The sequence below is a fragment of the Peromyscus californicus genome, unplaced genomic scaffold, assembly GCF_007827085.1.
Source record: "Peromyscus californicus insignis strain IS unplaced genomic scaffold, ASM782708v3 Scaffold_2__1_contigs__length_46816999, whole genome shotgun sequence".
In the NCBI taxonomy this organism is placed as follows: domain Eukaryota; kingdom Metazoa; phylum Chordata; class Mammalia; order Rodentia; family Cricetidae; genus Peromyscus; species Peromyscus californicus.
In genome coordinates, this window is record NW_026294540.1 from 28,687,914 (window position 1) to 28,704,718 (window position 16,805).

The 16,805-nt window shown below is 44.7% G+C and overlaps 1 protein-coding gene across 1 annotated transcript; it reads left to right on the forward strand.

The window, feature by feature from the left end:
- The first annotated feature begins 3,939 nt into the window (after positions 1 to 3,939).
- LOC128120627 (NXPE family member 3-like) lies at positions 3,940 to 14,084 on the forward strand. The gene is made up of 4 exons (XM_052754784.1): positions 3,940 to 4,674; positions 5,393 to 5,475; positions 10,164 to 10,376; positions 13,458 to 14,084. The coding sequence occupies exons 1-4, from the start codon at positions 3,947 to 3,949 to the stop codon at positions 13,988 to 13,990; spliced, it is 1,557 nt and encodes a 518-aa protein (XP_052610744.1). The 5' UTR covers positions 3,940 to 3,946; the 3' UTR covers positions 13,991 to 14,084.
- The last annotated feature ends 2,721 nt before the right edge of the window (positions 14,085 to 16,805 follow it).

Here is a 16,805-nt window from a genome sequence, read left to right on the forward strand (position 1 = left end):
ATGTCATAACTTTTAATTAAAAAAAGAGAGAGGGGTAGGAGATGAAAACAATTTAAAAACTTTACTGCCATCATAAGATCTGTATTTGTCCAAGGTAGCCAGCTTGTTGGGTTATGACAGTATAGTTGATTTTGAACTACATAGAAGATCCCTCGGAAACCATGTTTTTATGTGCATCATGTTTTATGAGGTTCGTACATTTTACATCCATGTTACTATATGAAGCTGTCATTTGTTAATGCAGTCTCATTACATCATTCCAATTTATGAGTATACATGATTTATTTAACCACTGTATTGTCAATAGAAATCTGATATGGAGGAACATTTAATCCTAGCATTCAGGAGGCAGAGGCAGGTGGACCTCTGTGAATTTTTGTGGCCAGCTTGAACAACATAGTGAGTTCCAGGACAGCTAGGGCTATGTAGAGAGACTCTCACAAGACAAAGGGGGGAAAATACAAGAAAAATAGAAAAAAAAGGAAGGAAGAAAAATGGTAAGACAACTAAAAAAGGAAAGAGAAAATTAAAAGAAAGAAATTTATGTTGCTTTCAGTTTGGGGATTAATTATTTCTTTTTTGAGAAAAGAGCCTTGTGATTCCCAGGCTTGTCTCAAACTTGTTATATAGCAGAGGATGGCCTTGAACAACTTCTTCCTCCTTATCAACCTTTTGGCAACGTTAAGGATGGAGTCCAGGGCCTCACACATCCTAGGCAAGAGCTCTACCTCTGAACTACACAGTCACAGACCTGACCTCGAACTTCTGATCCTTCTGAGTCCACTTCCCTAGTGATGTGATTACAGGCAGGGACCATCACACCTGCTCCTGAAGTACAGGAACTAGAACTCAGGATTTCATGCATGTTAAATAATCACTCTATTAACTGAGATACAGTCTCAGTTGGGGGCGGCGTTTAAGTGCTGTTAGTGTGAAATAACTTTCTTCCTTTCTGCCTTTCTTTTATCTTTCTTCTTCTTCCTTTTTTTTTTCCTAGACAGGGTTTCTCTGTGTAGCCCTGGCTGTCCTGGAACTCACTCTGTAAACCAGGCTGCCCTTGAACTCACAGAGATCCTCCTGCCTCTGCCTCCCGAGTGCTGAGATTAAAGGCTTTGCACCACCTCAGCTAACTATAGAAAACTTGTTTCAAAATAAATAAATAAATAAATAGATAGATAGATAGATAGATAGATAATAAAATTACTGTTAAAATATCTTCTGTGTAGCTAGAGTTTTCCTGCCTGGCCCAGTCAGGACAAATCTCTCTCACCTGCCAGTCCCATGGCCACTCAGACCCAACCAAGTAAACACACAGAGACTAATATTGCTTACAAACTGTATGGCCGTGGCAGGCTTCTTGCTATCTAATTCTTCTATCTTAAATTAACCCATGTCTATTAGTCTATATTGCCACATGGCTCATGGCCTTCTGATACCTTACATCTTGCTTGTCATGGCGGTGGCTGGCAGCATCTCCCTCCCGCCTATACTTCCTGCCTGGCTACTGGTCAATTAGTGTTTTATTTATTAACCAATCAGAGCAACACATTTGACATACAGAACATCCCACAGCACTTCTGCCCATTTTAAAGATTTATTTTTTTTGTTTGTTTATTATATGCACCACACAAGTGCCTGTGCTAGTGGCAGTCAGAAGAGGGCATCAGTTCCCCTGGAAATGGAGTTAAAGGCAGTTGTGAGCCACCTAATGTGGGTGTTGGAAACTGGACATTGGTCATTAGCAAGGGTATTAATATGTTTTCTGCCCCCCAATAATGGATTTCTCCACCAACACAGTCAGCCAGATCAAGCCAAATTGAAAAAGTATAACACCAGGTTTATTTGAGTAAAGCAACTTTTATTTACCATGGTTTTGTGTATGTAATTGGGATAGTGTACAATTGTATAGTATGGTGTGTGTGTGTGTGTGTGTGTGTGTGTGTGTGTGTGTGTGTGTTATGGAACTCAGAGCATCAGGTTTACACAGCAGGCACTTGGACCCTCTGAGCCACCTTGCTGGCCCTATTTCATGTTTTTGTTTTTGTTTGTGACAGAGTCTCCAGTCAACCCAGGCTCTTCATATCCGTGAGTGGCCTCAGCAACTGACCTATCTGGGTGGGGTTAGGGATGAATAAAAAGATAAACACACGGACACACAGGAAATCTGGGATCTAGTGGATTGGGCTCTCTGGTGGAGAAATCACAGCACCCAGAGAGCTCACCAAACTTTTTCTATACAGTCAAATACAGAGGTGGGGTTGTTGCACACAGCTGAACAAGGAGGTAGGTTTATTGTAGACAGCTCAACAAGGAAGTCTTGATAGGAGCTGTCTCTGTAAGGGAGCAGTCTTCAGATAGTAAACATCTTAGGGGAGGAAGCTAAGATGGACACACACTATCAACATTTACACTCAGACCAGGAGGAAAGGTTTTGCCATTTCTCTGAGCCTAGCATGGGGAAGGCTTTACCAATTTCCCATGGGTTTGAGACATTGGGAATGTGTCTTGACATGACTGTGCCCATGTCAACAGCACACATCCACTCAAGACACACATTCACTCAGGCCTTCCTCCACTCCTCCACAAAGGCTGTCCTTTAACCAAGAATGACCTGAAACTACTGATCTTCCTGCCCAGGCCTCCCAAGTGCTGGGACCACAAATACGCAATACCTGGTCTTATATCATGTTTACAAATGTCATAATCATCTTATAATTTACAAACACACATACAAAGGATTAGGATTTTGATCCTCAGTGTATGTAATGTACATGTCAATTTTAGTAGCATTTATATACTTGTAGTATGTACTTTCCATATCCATGAACTTACTATTTAGGTAAACTTTCATACAATGCATTTCCTGACCCTCCTTAACCCCATTTTCTTAGTCCTACCTACCTTCAAGCCTTGTGATCTACCAATGTACACAATGAGATTCTCTTGGTTCTGTCTCGCCACTGCCAGTTTAGGTTTTTAAGTTCTTGGGTCTACAGAGTCTGTAAGCATCAATGCTACTGTTCTCCAGCATGTCAGATAATGTCAACACTGGGATCAGCAAGATGGCTCAGCAGGTGTAAGGGGGCTAGTTACCGAACCTCATGACCTGAATTTGATACCCCAGAAATGGTGGAAGGAGAGAAATGACCTTACAAATTGTCCTCTGACCTTCACATGTAGGCTATAGTGTTCCAGTACAATAGTTTGTCTGCACATATACACACTGTTTAAAAAGAAAATACCTAAGGGGTGTTTGTAGCTAGGGAAATGGCTCAGTGGTTAAGCAAACTGTCTGCTCTTCTACAGTATATGGGTTCGGCTGCCGGCACCCATGTGACAGCTTTCAGCCATTTGTAGGTCTGGTTCCAGGTGATCCATTGCCCCCTTCTGGTCTGCTTGGGCACCAAGTATGTATGTGCTACATATATATTTATGCAAGCAAAACATTCATACATATAAATCTGATGAAGATAAAACAAGAAGGAGAAAGTAGAAGAAGGAGAAGAAGAAGAAAACAGAAGGAGGAGGAGAAGAAAAGGGAGGAGAACAGGAGGAGGAGAGGAGGAGGAAGAAGAGGAAGAAGAAGAAGAGAAGAAGAAGAAGAAGAAGAAGAAGAAGAAGAAGAAGAAGAAGAAGAAGAAGAAGAAGAAGAAGAAGAAGAAGAAGAACAGCAAGGACCTCAATTTCCCTGGTAACATGTGGCCACTCCAGTGGGACTCCCCAGATAGTCTAGTAACAGTATCATCCCATCCTGAGTTGTTTGTTTCAGAGAAAGGTCATGGCGACTCAAATGCCAGGCTTTTGAATGACAGACAGATGACACAAGCAGGTAGGACTCCTAGGTGCCACTTGGCCAAATGCAATACCTCCTTCCAGGAAAAAAATATGGCACATACACCACACTGGTATATTCCTCTTTCTTTACCCACAGGTGTTCTATCTCGTGATGTCGTGGCCTGAGCCCAGGAACCATTGGCTCCCACTACCCCATCCTGCCTCTAAATATACCTCTAAGCCCAAAGACTGGGACTCTCTCTCTCAAGAACTCACCAACCTGACCAGCCTTCTATATTGGCCTACAACTGATGGAAACAGGGATCACTTTTTGGCTTCTACCAGCCCCAAAACCTCCACTTACAGATTGAAAGGTCCTGTGCAGGCCAGCTATACTCTGGGAAGTAACCTAGAGGCCATCCTTGTGGCTAGGGATCACCAAGGTAGGCCCAAGACTCATGGTGGAGATCTGTTTCGGGCAAAGCTCCTGAGCCGGGAATTGAAAGCAGGAGTCCCAGGGGAGGTGAAGGATCTGGAGAATGGCAGGTACCTCTTGTCCTTCCCTCTGCTCTGGGCTGGATGGGCTCAGGTGCAAGTGAGGCTGATCCACTCCAGCGAGGCAGTTGGGGTCCTGCAGAGAATCTGGAGAGAAAAACGGGCCACTGTTGACTTTAGAGGATATTTCCAAGGAAGGAACGGCATTCAAGAGACTGTTATCTGCAATGTGGACCCCCAGTCAACTGGAGCCAAAGGGCCCACCTGCCAGTACAGGGATGTGGTTTCTGGGGAGGACTGGTTCTGTGCTCAACCCTCTACTTTACCCTGCAATGCTTTAGTCGGCCACTCGAGTGGAAGTTACCTGAACGTGACCACACCACATGATGAAGACCTGCTGGCCGGGTAAGAAATCTAGAATAGTGCATGTGTCCCAATCCTAACCAGAGCTATGTGCAGGTCAGAAGACAACTTGAGGAAGTCAGTTCACTCCTTCCTTTATGTGGGACCAGGTATCAAACTCAGTTTGTCAGGTTTGGCAGCGAGCACCTTTACATGCTGAACCATCCCACTGACATCATTATTTAGAAATTCCTGCAGCTCAGAGTTCTTGTGTTCCTCGTGTGGTTGAGGGTGACCTTGTAATGGTGGCAGAAAACTCAAGAGTTCAAGGACATCCTTGGCTGCATAGTGACTACAAGTCCAGCCTGGGATACATGAGCATTACTTCGTGTGTCAAAAAGGCAATCAGGGTCTGAGTGGGGTGGGGGGTATTGTTATATTCCCTACTGACTGTTGGTGTAACAACAATAACAAAATTTAATGTTCTTTCTAGAATCTAGTGCTGGGGAAATTATACCTTCGCACTTCCTGTGGTACTGGGTTTATTACAAAGGAGAACTACATGGCCCTTTGGTTACCTTGACTATTACTGAACTGATAAGATTGTTCTCTTTGTTGTGTATTTCTCCTAACTGTTACAATTGCCCTGTCAGTGCTCACTAGATTGTAGTGACCTGAGATTAGGCAGAGGAGAGACAACCAGTCAATCATGGTATGCTCTTGAAAATCAAATTTTCACCTGGTCAACCTCCCTCAAAGTTCACACTCAGTGTTTCTTCAGGAATGTGACTGACCAGCCACTCCCTTCAGGCATATCTCCAATCCTGGTGACACCAGCAGCCACTGGGAACATGAGGAATGTGGGTGAGTGAAGCTGTAATATAAAGGTGGTGGTAGGGATCGTCATCACCTGAGATGGATTGGAGGCTTTTTGATTTGGTGTGTGTGTGTGTGTGTGTGTGTGTGTGTGTGTGTGTGTGTGTGTGTGTGTGTGTTGTATTGGTGTGGGTTCACTCTAATGTGAAGAAGTATATGAGCCTAGGTAGAGATCAGAATGTTCTCCCCAATTATTCTCTATCATATTTTGTTTCATTTAAGTTATATTATGGGTTTTTTTTTTCTGCAGGGAAAGTGGTTTCAGTTGGCAGTGATTTGTTAACTGATAATGATTAGAGAGGAGAATTGGGGTCCATCCAGCCCAAGGGTGACTGGGTGGCGGTGGACAGAGCTCAAGCAGGAGGCAGCTATTTCCGATCTTTCAGGCCACAGCCAGCAAGCAGGGGAGGGCCAGTGCACATGTTATTGGTATAGAGGTTCCCAGGACCGTGTTTTCATAGTGACCAGCTGAGTGGCCTTGACTAAGCAAGCACTCACAGGATTCAGAGGGACCCAGCTTCCCCCTTGCTACTTCCACAGAAAGAAAGAGATGGAAGGCATTGGTGCCTCCATCAAAGAAGTAAGGGACCCCTGGATCCGTCTTCATCTGCCAAGCAAAGGTGAAGCTGAAGGGGAAGACGGAAGATCTATGAGGTCCTCCCCAGCAGCTGGCTTCAGGGTGGTACTTGAGAGTCCACATGAGATTCTCTCTCTCTCTCTCTCTCTCTCTCTCTCTCTCTCTCTCTCTCTCTCCCTCCCTCCCTCTCCCTTTCTCACTCTCTCTCTGTAGATGAAGTTTTTGTAGAAACTTTGTTCAGTCACTAAAGAACATTGCCCACAGTTGCTTTATGCTCTTGGCCAGAGTACACCAGTGCCACTAGAGGAGGCAAGAGTGGGCCTAGAGCCTCAGGCACAAGGATCCAAGTGGCCAGCCATGTGGCCTTGGGATGCCTGTGTCCAGCCACTTGGAAGGCCTGGGCCGGAGTTCCAACCCATCCCAAACATCCTCTAATCCCCAATGGACGGTCACTGAGGGAGGTGCTTGAGCTGTTTCCATGTGTGGGCACCACTCCTGCCAGACAAGGTGCTGGTTGCCAGCCATCAGCCCCAGGCTGGAGGAAGGGTTCCAGGTATACACAGGAAGGACCCAGGTAGCAGGTCAGTGTTCTAGCACTATAAACATGGGGTCACATAAATAAATATAAATATGTTTTGAGACAGAGTCTCTCATGGAGCCTGGAGACTGCTGTTGAAGCTAGGCTGGCTGGTCAGTGAGGCCCTGGGATCCCCATCTCCATCTCCCGAGGTTCTTGGGTTCCAGGCATTGCACACCCAGTGTTTACACATGTTCTAGGGGGCAAGCTTAGGCCCTCACCCTTGCACATGCTTGTACATCTCCCACTGAGCCATCTCCCCAGCCCTCAGATGGATTTTATTCTATGACTTTTACCTCTTTCCTGCCAGGGAAGTGTGGTACAGTGGTTAGTACTGGGGCTGTAACAGTATGTTTCCTGGCTTCAAATGCTATCCCTGTGTGTCATTGAGCATCTTATAAACCCATTCAGTAGGCTGCAGATAAGACTTAATGGGAGAGCACTTGCCTAGCTTGGGCAAGGCACAGGATGTCATCCCTAGCACTGATAAGAAAAAAAATATTAAAATGTTTTATTGAGGAGGTTATAATAAACATACAAACAGCTACACTATATAATATAGACAATGTCTTGAATTTACAAGTGTAAACTCTTGAAGACATCTCCACAATCCGTAGTAGACACATACCCATCACCTCCTTGAAGACAAATTTTTAACTTTAAGGATGTCAGGACAGATGACTAAGATAGCAAGGGGCTGGAGAGATCACTCTGAGGTTAAGAACTCTTGTTACTCTTCCAAAAGACCTGAGTGTAGTTCCCAACTTCATGTTGGGTGACCCACAACTGCCTGTGACTTCAGCCTTTGGGAATTCAATACCCTCTATCTGGCTCCAGCAGGCACTGGCACTCAGACAAAAAACACACATGCACGAAAGTTAAAAGAAATCAAAAGAACACTAAGGGTAAATCCATCTTCTACTGGGCGGTGTGGTGCATACCTACTATTTTGGCACTCTGGAAATAGGAGGACCAGAAGTTCAAGTCTGGACTCACCTTGTAGGCAGACCTACTGATCAGCTAGACCACTGATCAGCTCTGACCCGCCAGCTACTCCCCAATTAACCCCACAGAGACTTATTATTTATTATAAATGCTTGACCAGTAGCTCAGTTTGTCATTAACTAGTCCTTAAAACTTAAATTAATCCATTTCTGTTCATCTATGTGCTGTCCCAAGGCTCGTTTCCCTCATGTACTAGTTCCCATGCTGTTTGTCCTGCATCTCATGACGTCTCCTCCTACTCCACCCGTCTCCCCACCATTCTCTCTGCCCCGAAAGTCCTGCCCAGCCATCCACCAATCAGCTTTTTATTATTATAAATGAGAGCAACACATCTTCACATCAACACGTCTTCACATCTTCACAGAAGGATTATTCCACAGCATCACCTGGTATTAAATTCAAACTTAGAATCAAACCCAGTGCTTCATGGATGCTGGACGAGCACCCTCCCAGCTGAGCTGCTTCTTCCCTTCCATGCCAACACCAGCTTTCCTCCTCTCCCTTTGGGTACTTTCTCCCTACTTTGAAGGGGTCTTTTGGGATTCCGGCTTTATCTTCTGAGGAGCAGGTTGAACAGTCAGTCATGTGGATCTTTTTGGCAGCTCACCCTGCACCTTGACTCTGTGTCCTTTTGGCTCCCCTTCAACCTTTCCTGGTGTGTCGTGGAGACAGGGGGCCTAAGCACTGAATGCAGAAATGAATCAGTACACGGCCTTGGTCTGCAGGGGGTCATTTCATCTCCTCTTCATACTGCTTCTAATCGCTAGTTTTGGGTGGGTTTTTGTAGTTGTTCAATTGAACTTTTTGTTGTTTTAGATAGGGTCCCACAGTGCAGCCCTAGCAGGTGTGTGTAACAGGTTAGCCTTGAACTCACAGGCATCCACCCTCTTCTGCCCTTTAAGTGCTTGTATTAAAGGTGTGTGCCACCACACCTGGTGCTTTTCTTTTGAAACAGAGTCTTAGTTAACACAGGTAGGCCTTGAACCTGCTATGTAGCCAAGGATGAACTTGAACTTTTTTAATTGAAAAAATGTTTTACACTGTGTGTGTGTGTGTGTGTGTGTGTGTGTGTGTGTGTATGTGTGTGTGTGTGTTTGAGTGTGTGTAGCCATGCATGGCACAGTAAAGGTGTGGAAATCAGAGGGCAATTTGCAGAAATGGATTTTCTCCCCCGACCATGTGATTCTCAAGATCAAATTCAGGCCGTCAAACTTAGTTTTGGAGACATCTTGATGGCTTTTAAACATTAATTATCTGTTTATGGTTATTATATGTGTGTATATGGGGTGTTAGTGTGGTCACACATGTGCGCCATGATGAGTGTGTGTGAGGTCAGAGAAAAACTCTGTGGAGTCAGTTCTCACCTTCTACCATTACGTGAGCCCTGGGGAGCAGAACTCAAGTCTCGGCTGGCACAGCAAACACCTTTACCCACTGAGCCATCTTGTGGCCACAACTTCAAATTTCTTATCCTTTTGCCTCCACTTCCTGAGTTACAGGCCAGAAGCTGACAGAATTGGTTTATTCACTGATGAGACTTGAACCCAGAGTACCTTTGAGACACAGTGCCCTGTTAGTGACTGTGACGGGAGAGGGTGGCCAGTGAGGTCTCATGATGGAAAAACCAGGCAACACTTGCAGGGAAGGCTATATTCCCATGCTTAGTAGAAAGGTACTTCTACGAACTCTTTCCTACTACTTCCTGTAGGTAAGTATCCTACAGACTCAGCTGCACCTACAGCCATTTATGGTCTTTTTGTTCATTAGTTGGTTTTGAGACAGTGTCTCACTACATAGCCTTGGCTGGTCTGTAACTTGCTGTGTAGACCAGGCTGGCCTTGACTTCATAGACATCTGCCTCTGCCTCCCCAAAGACATGAGTTACTATGCCTGGCCCATCTTCCTTGTTCTTGATCACAGTAAATCACTTAGCATTCTACGATCTCAGTGTCCCCATCCATAAGTAGAGATGTGAACAGGGCTACATCATGAGTGTGGAGATGCACACCTGGAGTCCCAGCACTCTAGAGGTCAAGGCAGGAGGATTAGGAAGTCAAGGCCATTCTTGGCTACATAGGAAGTTAAAGGCAATCATGAGCTACATAAGACTGTTTCAAACACCCATGTGTACACACACACACACACACACACACACACACACATACACACACTCCATAATAGGACATCACAGGGCCTGTAAGAGTGTATTGATGTGCTTCATATAAAGTATGTAGAAGAATGCCTGACTGGATCACTGAAGTGGTTCAGTGTGCAAAGGGGCTTGCTGCCAAGGTTGATGACCTGAGTTCAAACCCTGGAACATACACAGTGAAAGGAAAAGACTGACTCCCAAAAGCTGCCCTCTGTCTGCCACATGTGTACTGTGGCATTCACACACCTGCACACAAATAAACAAATGCAAAAAAAATACAAATAAACTATAAAGAATGCCTGATATTTTATAAAACGTTCATTGTTTTGTTTGTTTAATCTTCTCTGCTTTTCTGTGTCCTATAGCCCTGCCCTCAAGGCCCCCATGCCGCCCTGGCCACCTGTCTCCAAAACCCTCTGGCTTCTACCACCGAGACAGATGGCATTCCACGTTCTGTTCTAGCCGCTCTTTCCCCACTGTGGACAGCATCCTGAACTGCCTGGCTGGCCGCATCGTCTACATGATGGGGGATTCCACACTTCGGCAGTGGTGGGAGTATCTGCGAGACACAGTGCCCTGTGAGTGACCATGAGGGGAGAGGGGGGCCTGTGAGGACTCATGATGGAAAAGCCAGAAAGCACTTGTATTGAAGGAGACTCCCATGCTCAGTAGAAAGGTATGGCAGGATGCTGGGCCTTCCTGAAAGGCAGGTAAGTGAAGGAGTGTGATACCTTCTTTGTTCTATGAGACAGGGTCTTACTATGTAGTCCTGGTTGGCCCGGAACTCACTATGGGTATCAGGCTGGCTTCAAGCTCACAAAATCCACCTGCCTGAGCATCCTAACTGCTAGAATTAAAGGCATACACCACTAAGCCCATCTAGGAGTGTGTGTGTGTGTGTGTGTGTGTGTGTGTGTGTGTGTGTGTGTGTGTGTGTGTGTGTGTGTGATAAGTGTGTTCAAAGCTGTGCATGTGTCATGGAACATGTATAGAGACTTTGAGAAGTTAACGAATTCTCCACAGGTGCCTGCCCTGAGGAGATTTCTACCAGGGTCCAGAACAGAAGCTAAAAGCATCTAGGATATTGATCTGAGGGATGTGAAATGAATCTAAGCACACTGAGTTCTTTAGTCCATTCGCTTTATTCTTCTAAATCAATTCTATCTACACAGGTTCTTTTCTGTTCTCATATTAGCTCATCTCAGTCCCTCCTGCTGTTCTCTCATTATTCTACCTAGTTCTTACCACCTTCCTCCTTTTTTGTCCCTCAAGCATATATATATCTCCATTCAATCACAACTTGTTCGTAAAAACTACAAAGTAAACTCTCAAGGACAAGTGTTCTGATAAGAGTCACACTTGGCAAAGACTTGGTCAACTTAATTGGTGACTGACAACAGCTGTAGGCTGTAAAAAGTTCTGGCTATCTCTTAAAGGGATAGCTACAATGGTTACAAGAGAAGAAACTAAACCAATGAGTGATTTAAGGAAAAGGCAAAGAATATGTGTACTATTTTATGTGATTAGTAATATCCAGACATGGTTAGTCAGTTAACAGCCTTTTTCTGTTAGTCACTGAATCTCAGGACCTATATATAATTGTTCTACTGAGCCTAAAATCTTGCATTAAACACTGGTGTAGAAATAAATACAAAGTGTTAACTGTTTTTTTAATCAGAGTGGGGAGGGGCCATTGAAGGAAGCTTAGGGTAACATATGTGCTATTGATCTCTTAAAAGACTAAGATATGCCAAGGCCAGACACTGCACTATCCCTCTGGTTCACTATAATTCTTCTGAAGAGTTTTCATCTAACAATGCCAGGCACCTGCATTTCCACTCTGTGAAAGTTCTACAAGGACACTTAGTCTGGCCAATTTTGCTTTGTCAGTGGATAAGGGTAAAGAACAAGACCTCTGGGTGTCTACAGTCCACATGGAACAATAGACCTTGTTATGAAGCATATTTTAGTATGTTTCTATTCATATAAATTGTATAGTTAAATAAGAAACCATCTTCTTGATTATCCACAAATATGTGAGCCCATAAGATTGAGATGCAATCATGACATTGCATGTACACATACATGGAAATGCACAGTAAATGGAGAGAATTGTAGCTGTTATCACACAAGAAGTTTACAACAAGAAACAACCAATTCATTCAAAAGGCAGTAATTCCATAACACCTTGTATGGTAGTTTCCTCTAACAGAACCCTTTGTTCTAATAGGTTGACCTTCTGAACACTAGTTGTCACCTGCTGTATACTCCCACGGTCTTTTGCTACCAGCAGCTCTCAATAAGAAGTCAGCTCTTCCTTCCTTCCAGGAATGGAGCTCAGGTGGTCAGGCTTGCACAGCAGGAATTTTACCTAAGGAGTCATCTCACTAGCCCTAGCCACACTAGGCAAGCATTCTATGAGCTGAGCCACATCTCCTGCCGTCATTGTGATCATGGTAAAATACTGAACATTCTAGGATCTCAGTGTCCCACCTGTAAGTGGAGACATGAATACTTCTTCAGCGTGAGTGTGGAAGTGCACACGTGTAGTCCTAGTGCTCTAGAGATGGAGGCAGGAATATTAGGAACTCAAGGCCATTCTCAGCTACAAAGAAGGTTAAAATCTAGCACGAGCTACAGAAAACACATACACACACACACACACACACACACACACACACACACACACACACACACACTTCATAACAGAGCGTTATTTGAGACAAGGTCTCTCATTAGCCTAGAACATTCCAAATGGCTAGGCTGGCTGTCCATCAAGCTCCAAAAATCCTATATGTATCTCTCCATCTCTAGAATTACAGCTGCAAGACACCATGTTTGATTCTTTTAAAATGAGGGTCCTGGGGCTCAAACTCAGGTCTTCGTACTTGTGTAGCAAGTTTCTACCACTGAGCAACACTTGAGTGTGTCACTAGAAGATTATAAGCAAGTCCTCTACCACTGAGTCACCCTTCCTCCAGCCCCTCTAAGGCAAGGCCTCTACCCCTGAGCCATGCCCCTACCATACCCAAGTGATGGAGCACTTGCCTTGATGGTCCAGTGAAGGGCTAAGGGAGTGTATCTCAGTAGTAGAGAACTTGTCTAGCACCTGAGAGGCCCGAGGTTCTCTCCCCAGTCCTACAAAAGAAAAGAAGGAAGAAGTGACATGATCATGTGTATAAGGATGATTAAAAATGTTCATATATAGTGGCTGTAGAGATGGCTCAGTGGTTAAGAGCACTGACTGCTCTTCCAGAGGACCTGGGTTCAACTACCAGCACTTACATAGCAGCTCACAATGGGCTTCTGACACCTCGTCTATATAGTGAGTTTTAGGCCAGTCAGGGCAACCTAGTGAGATCTTATGTCAGAAAAAGAGGAAGAAGAGGAAGAAGAACCTTTATTTGTATAAGAAAATTATTCACAATCCTGCTAATTTATTATTAAAAATTTACTACTGTGTGTGTGTGTGTGTGTGTGTGTGTGTGTGTACAATCATGTACTATAGTGTATGTGAGAAGATCAGAGAGCAACATGCAAGAGCTAATTCTCTATCTATGAATCTTAGAGGTTCAAACTCAAGTCATCAAGCGCCTTTACTGGCTGAGCCATCTTGCTGATCCCCTATGTTAATACTTTCTTTCTCCTCCTTCCAACAGCCCTGAAGCCAGTTGATCTACATGTCACATATCAGGCAGGTCCCCTGATGGCTGTGGACACCACTCGGGGGACAGTGTTACACTGGAGGGCCCACGGCTGGCCCCTGCGCTCTCTCCGCACCCCAGTGGCCTCCCTGCACTCTGTGGCCAGAGAACTGCATGGCCTGGCTGGAGGACCCTCCACGGTGGTGGTGCTGGGTGTGGGAGCCCACTTTACCACCTTCCGTCCATCCATCATTGCTCGAAGACTGGCAGGAATTCGGGCAGCTGTGAAAGCCCTGCTGGACCGGGAACCCAGTACTCTGGTGGTTATCAAACTGGCCAATACTGGCTACAAATCCGTGTATGGCAGTGACTGGCTTACACTCCAGGTGAACAGGTTTCTCCGAGCTGCCTTTGTGGGTCTCCAAGTGGCCTTTGTGGATGCCTGGGAAATGACCTCCAGCTTGGATCTGCCAGACAACATCCACCCAAAGAAGCTCATTGTCCGCAATGAAGTGGAATTATTTCTGTCCTTCGTCTGTCCCACCTGACTGCTCCCGAGGGACCTGAGGCTGTGTGGATAGAGAGCCTGAGTGTGGCCATCTAAAGGATGAACAGCAAATGATGGAAATATGAAGCTACCCCAGGCTTACCCACTATAACCCTTAGGTCACCATTTTATACATCTCTCTATGCACCACACACATAAATCAAGTTTTATAAAAATGAGATCATATTTTTGCATTGTGTCTTCTTTTTTAATGCAAGAGGTTGTATGTGGTGGACCTGGAGTTAGGCTGGTGGCTAGAGGGGTCACTGACCCTTTGTTTCTTTCACCCACAGCCCTGGGGTTACAGCACACGTTCCTATCAGTTTTTTTGTGTGGTGCTGGGGTTTCACACCTCACACCCTTGCTCTCTCGCTGCACCTCCCGAGTGCTGTGATTACAGCCATGAAACCACCCTGTCTACTTCCAGCTTGTTCTTTATTTTTAATTTTGGAAATTTTTATTGTTTAACTACGTATTTGGAAATTGTGAGCAATAATGCAGATCCCTTGTACCTTGCACCTATAAGTTTCTCCCGAGGGTAACAGCTTGGAGAACTGTGTGTAGTGAGCAATCACAATCGGGGGAATGTGGGGAAAAACTAAGAGTCTTATCCTGATGTTGCTACTTTTATTGTATTCATTTGTGCTTTTGTACCTTTGTTGTTGTTTGTTTTTTATTTTTGTGACTCTGGGCATGGATCCCAGGGCCTGTGCATGTTAGATACTGCTCTACCACTGAGCCACTCCCCAGCCCCTCCCTGGGGGATTCTAGGCAGGTGCTCTACCACTGAGCCACACCCCAGCCCCTGACTGGGGGATTCTAGGCAGGTGCTCTACCACTGAGCCACACCCCAGCCCCTGACTGGGGGATTCTAGGCAGGTGCTCTACCACTGAGCCACTCCCCAGGCCCTCCCTGGGGGATTCCAGGCAGGTGTCTACAGCTGAACCACGTCCCCACTCCTCACTAGAGTATAACGAGTGTGTAATACACAGGAGCTTCATTAAGGCAGGCTTAGAATACTAGTGACTCTCAGGAAAGAACTCAAGACCAAATTAGAAGAAAGAAAAATAAAACAAAACATCTCAGTTAACTTAAATTAAGATTTAAGTAAAGGGGCTGGAGAGATGGCTCTGGAGTTAAGAGCACTGGCTACTGTTCCAGAGGACCTGGGTTCAATCCCCAACACCCACATAGTGACTCACAACTGTCTGTAACTTCAATTCCAGAGGATCTGACACCCTCAGGCAGACATATGCAGGCACAATGCCATGAAAAATAAATAAAAATTAAAACAAGAACAATGAAAAGATTTAAGTTAAATACCATTTCACTTTAATTACCTTCTCAAAGTCGGGATTTCCAGACAGTCATGTTAGTAGTTAGAGTTTCAATGTATAAAGTCAGAAAGACAAGCAAACTCACACAAAAGATTAAATGAAAACATTCCCTGGACTCGGGTGTGACTCCACTGTGCACATGTGTGTGTAAGAAAAAAGAACTGTCCATTTCCAAAGGAGCCATGAGCCAGCTTAGGTCCAGACGATGAGAAACAGAAACCCAAAGACCCTGCTAGCATCTACAAGTCTAGCCCTCAACAAACTAAAAGATTAGGGGGGGGAGTAAATTATTTGAGCTGGAGAGATGACTCCATGGTTTAGACCACTGGCTGCAATTTCAGAGGACCCAAGTTTGATTTACAACATCATCATTGTGGCTCACAACCATCTCCAGTTCCAGGGGACCTGACAATCTTTTCTTACCGCCATAGACCCTACATACAGGTGGTGCACATACATACAGGCAAAATGTTCATACACATAGAGTCAACTAAATTTTTTTAAATGTATCATTGTCCAAGCTTGCCTGCAGACATGACAAAGTCTGATCAAGCCTTATGATAAACGGGACAGGGTCTGAAGAGTTGGCTCAGTGCTTGTGAGTGATAACTGCTCTGGCAGAGGACTCTGGTTTGGTGGGCAGTATACAACATCTAGTAGCTCCAGTTCCAGTGGAAACAGCGACCCCTCCAGGGTCCATGGGCACCTGCACACATATAACATACACTCATATAAGTACACATAACTATACAAGAATAAAATTAAAAATAAAGCCAGTCGTGGCATTGCACACCTTTTTCCCAGCACTCGGGAGGCAGATGCAGGTGGATCTCTGAGTTTGAGGCCAGCCTGCTTCTACAAAGTGAGTTCCAGGACAGCCAGGGCTACAAAGAGAAACCTTGTCTCAAAAAATAAAATAAAATAAGTAAATAAAGTGAAAGCACATCTTTAACACAATACAAAGTAAATAAACAGGATATATAACATAGAGATGAACCTGTGCATTCATTAAGAAATAGACAAATAAGCCAGGCATGGTGGTGCACACTTTCAAAGCCAACAAAAGGGAGGCAGAGGAAGATGGACCTCTGTGAGTTCAAGGCCAACCTGGTTTACATAGTAAAATTCAGGAAATCTGGGGTACATAGAGATACTCTGTCTCAAAAAATACAAAAAGAAGAATAAGAAGAGGGAGAAAGTGGAAGAGGAGTAGGGGACAAAGATGTTTGGCAGAGGGATGAGTAAGATCCAGGGTTCTCTTGAGTAACAGAACTTATAGAATGAATATATACATAGAAAGGGGTTTATTAGAATGACTTACAAGCTGTGATATACAACATAATGACTTACAATGGCTGCTTAGGAGTGGAAGGTCTAAGAATCCAGTAGTTGTTCAGTCCACTAGGCTGGATATCTCAACTGGTCCTCAGTAAACACTAGAATTGCAAAGAAGTAGGCTCTACTGTCAGTGAAGGAAT

What these genes read in the sequence shown, in the direction of transcription:
- LOC128120627 (XM_052754784.1), top strand. Translation starts at nt 3,947, where the DNA reads ATGTCGTGGCCTGAGCCCAGGAACCATTGGCTCCCACTACCCCATCCT. An exon ending in GATGAAGACCTGCTGGCCGG is followed by an intron (nt 4,675 to 5,392) that starts GTAAGAAATCTA and finishes GTGTTTCTTCAG; the next exon opens with GAATGTGACTGACCAGCCAC. An exon ending in TCTGCGAGACACAGTGCCCT is followed by an intron (nt 10,377 to 13,457) that starts GTGAGTGACCAT and finishes TCCTTCCAACAG; the next exon opens with CCCTGAAGCCAGTTGATCTA.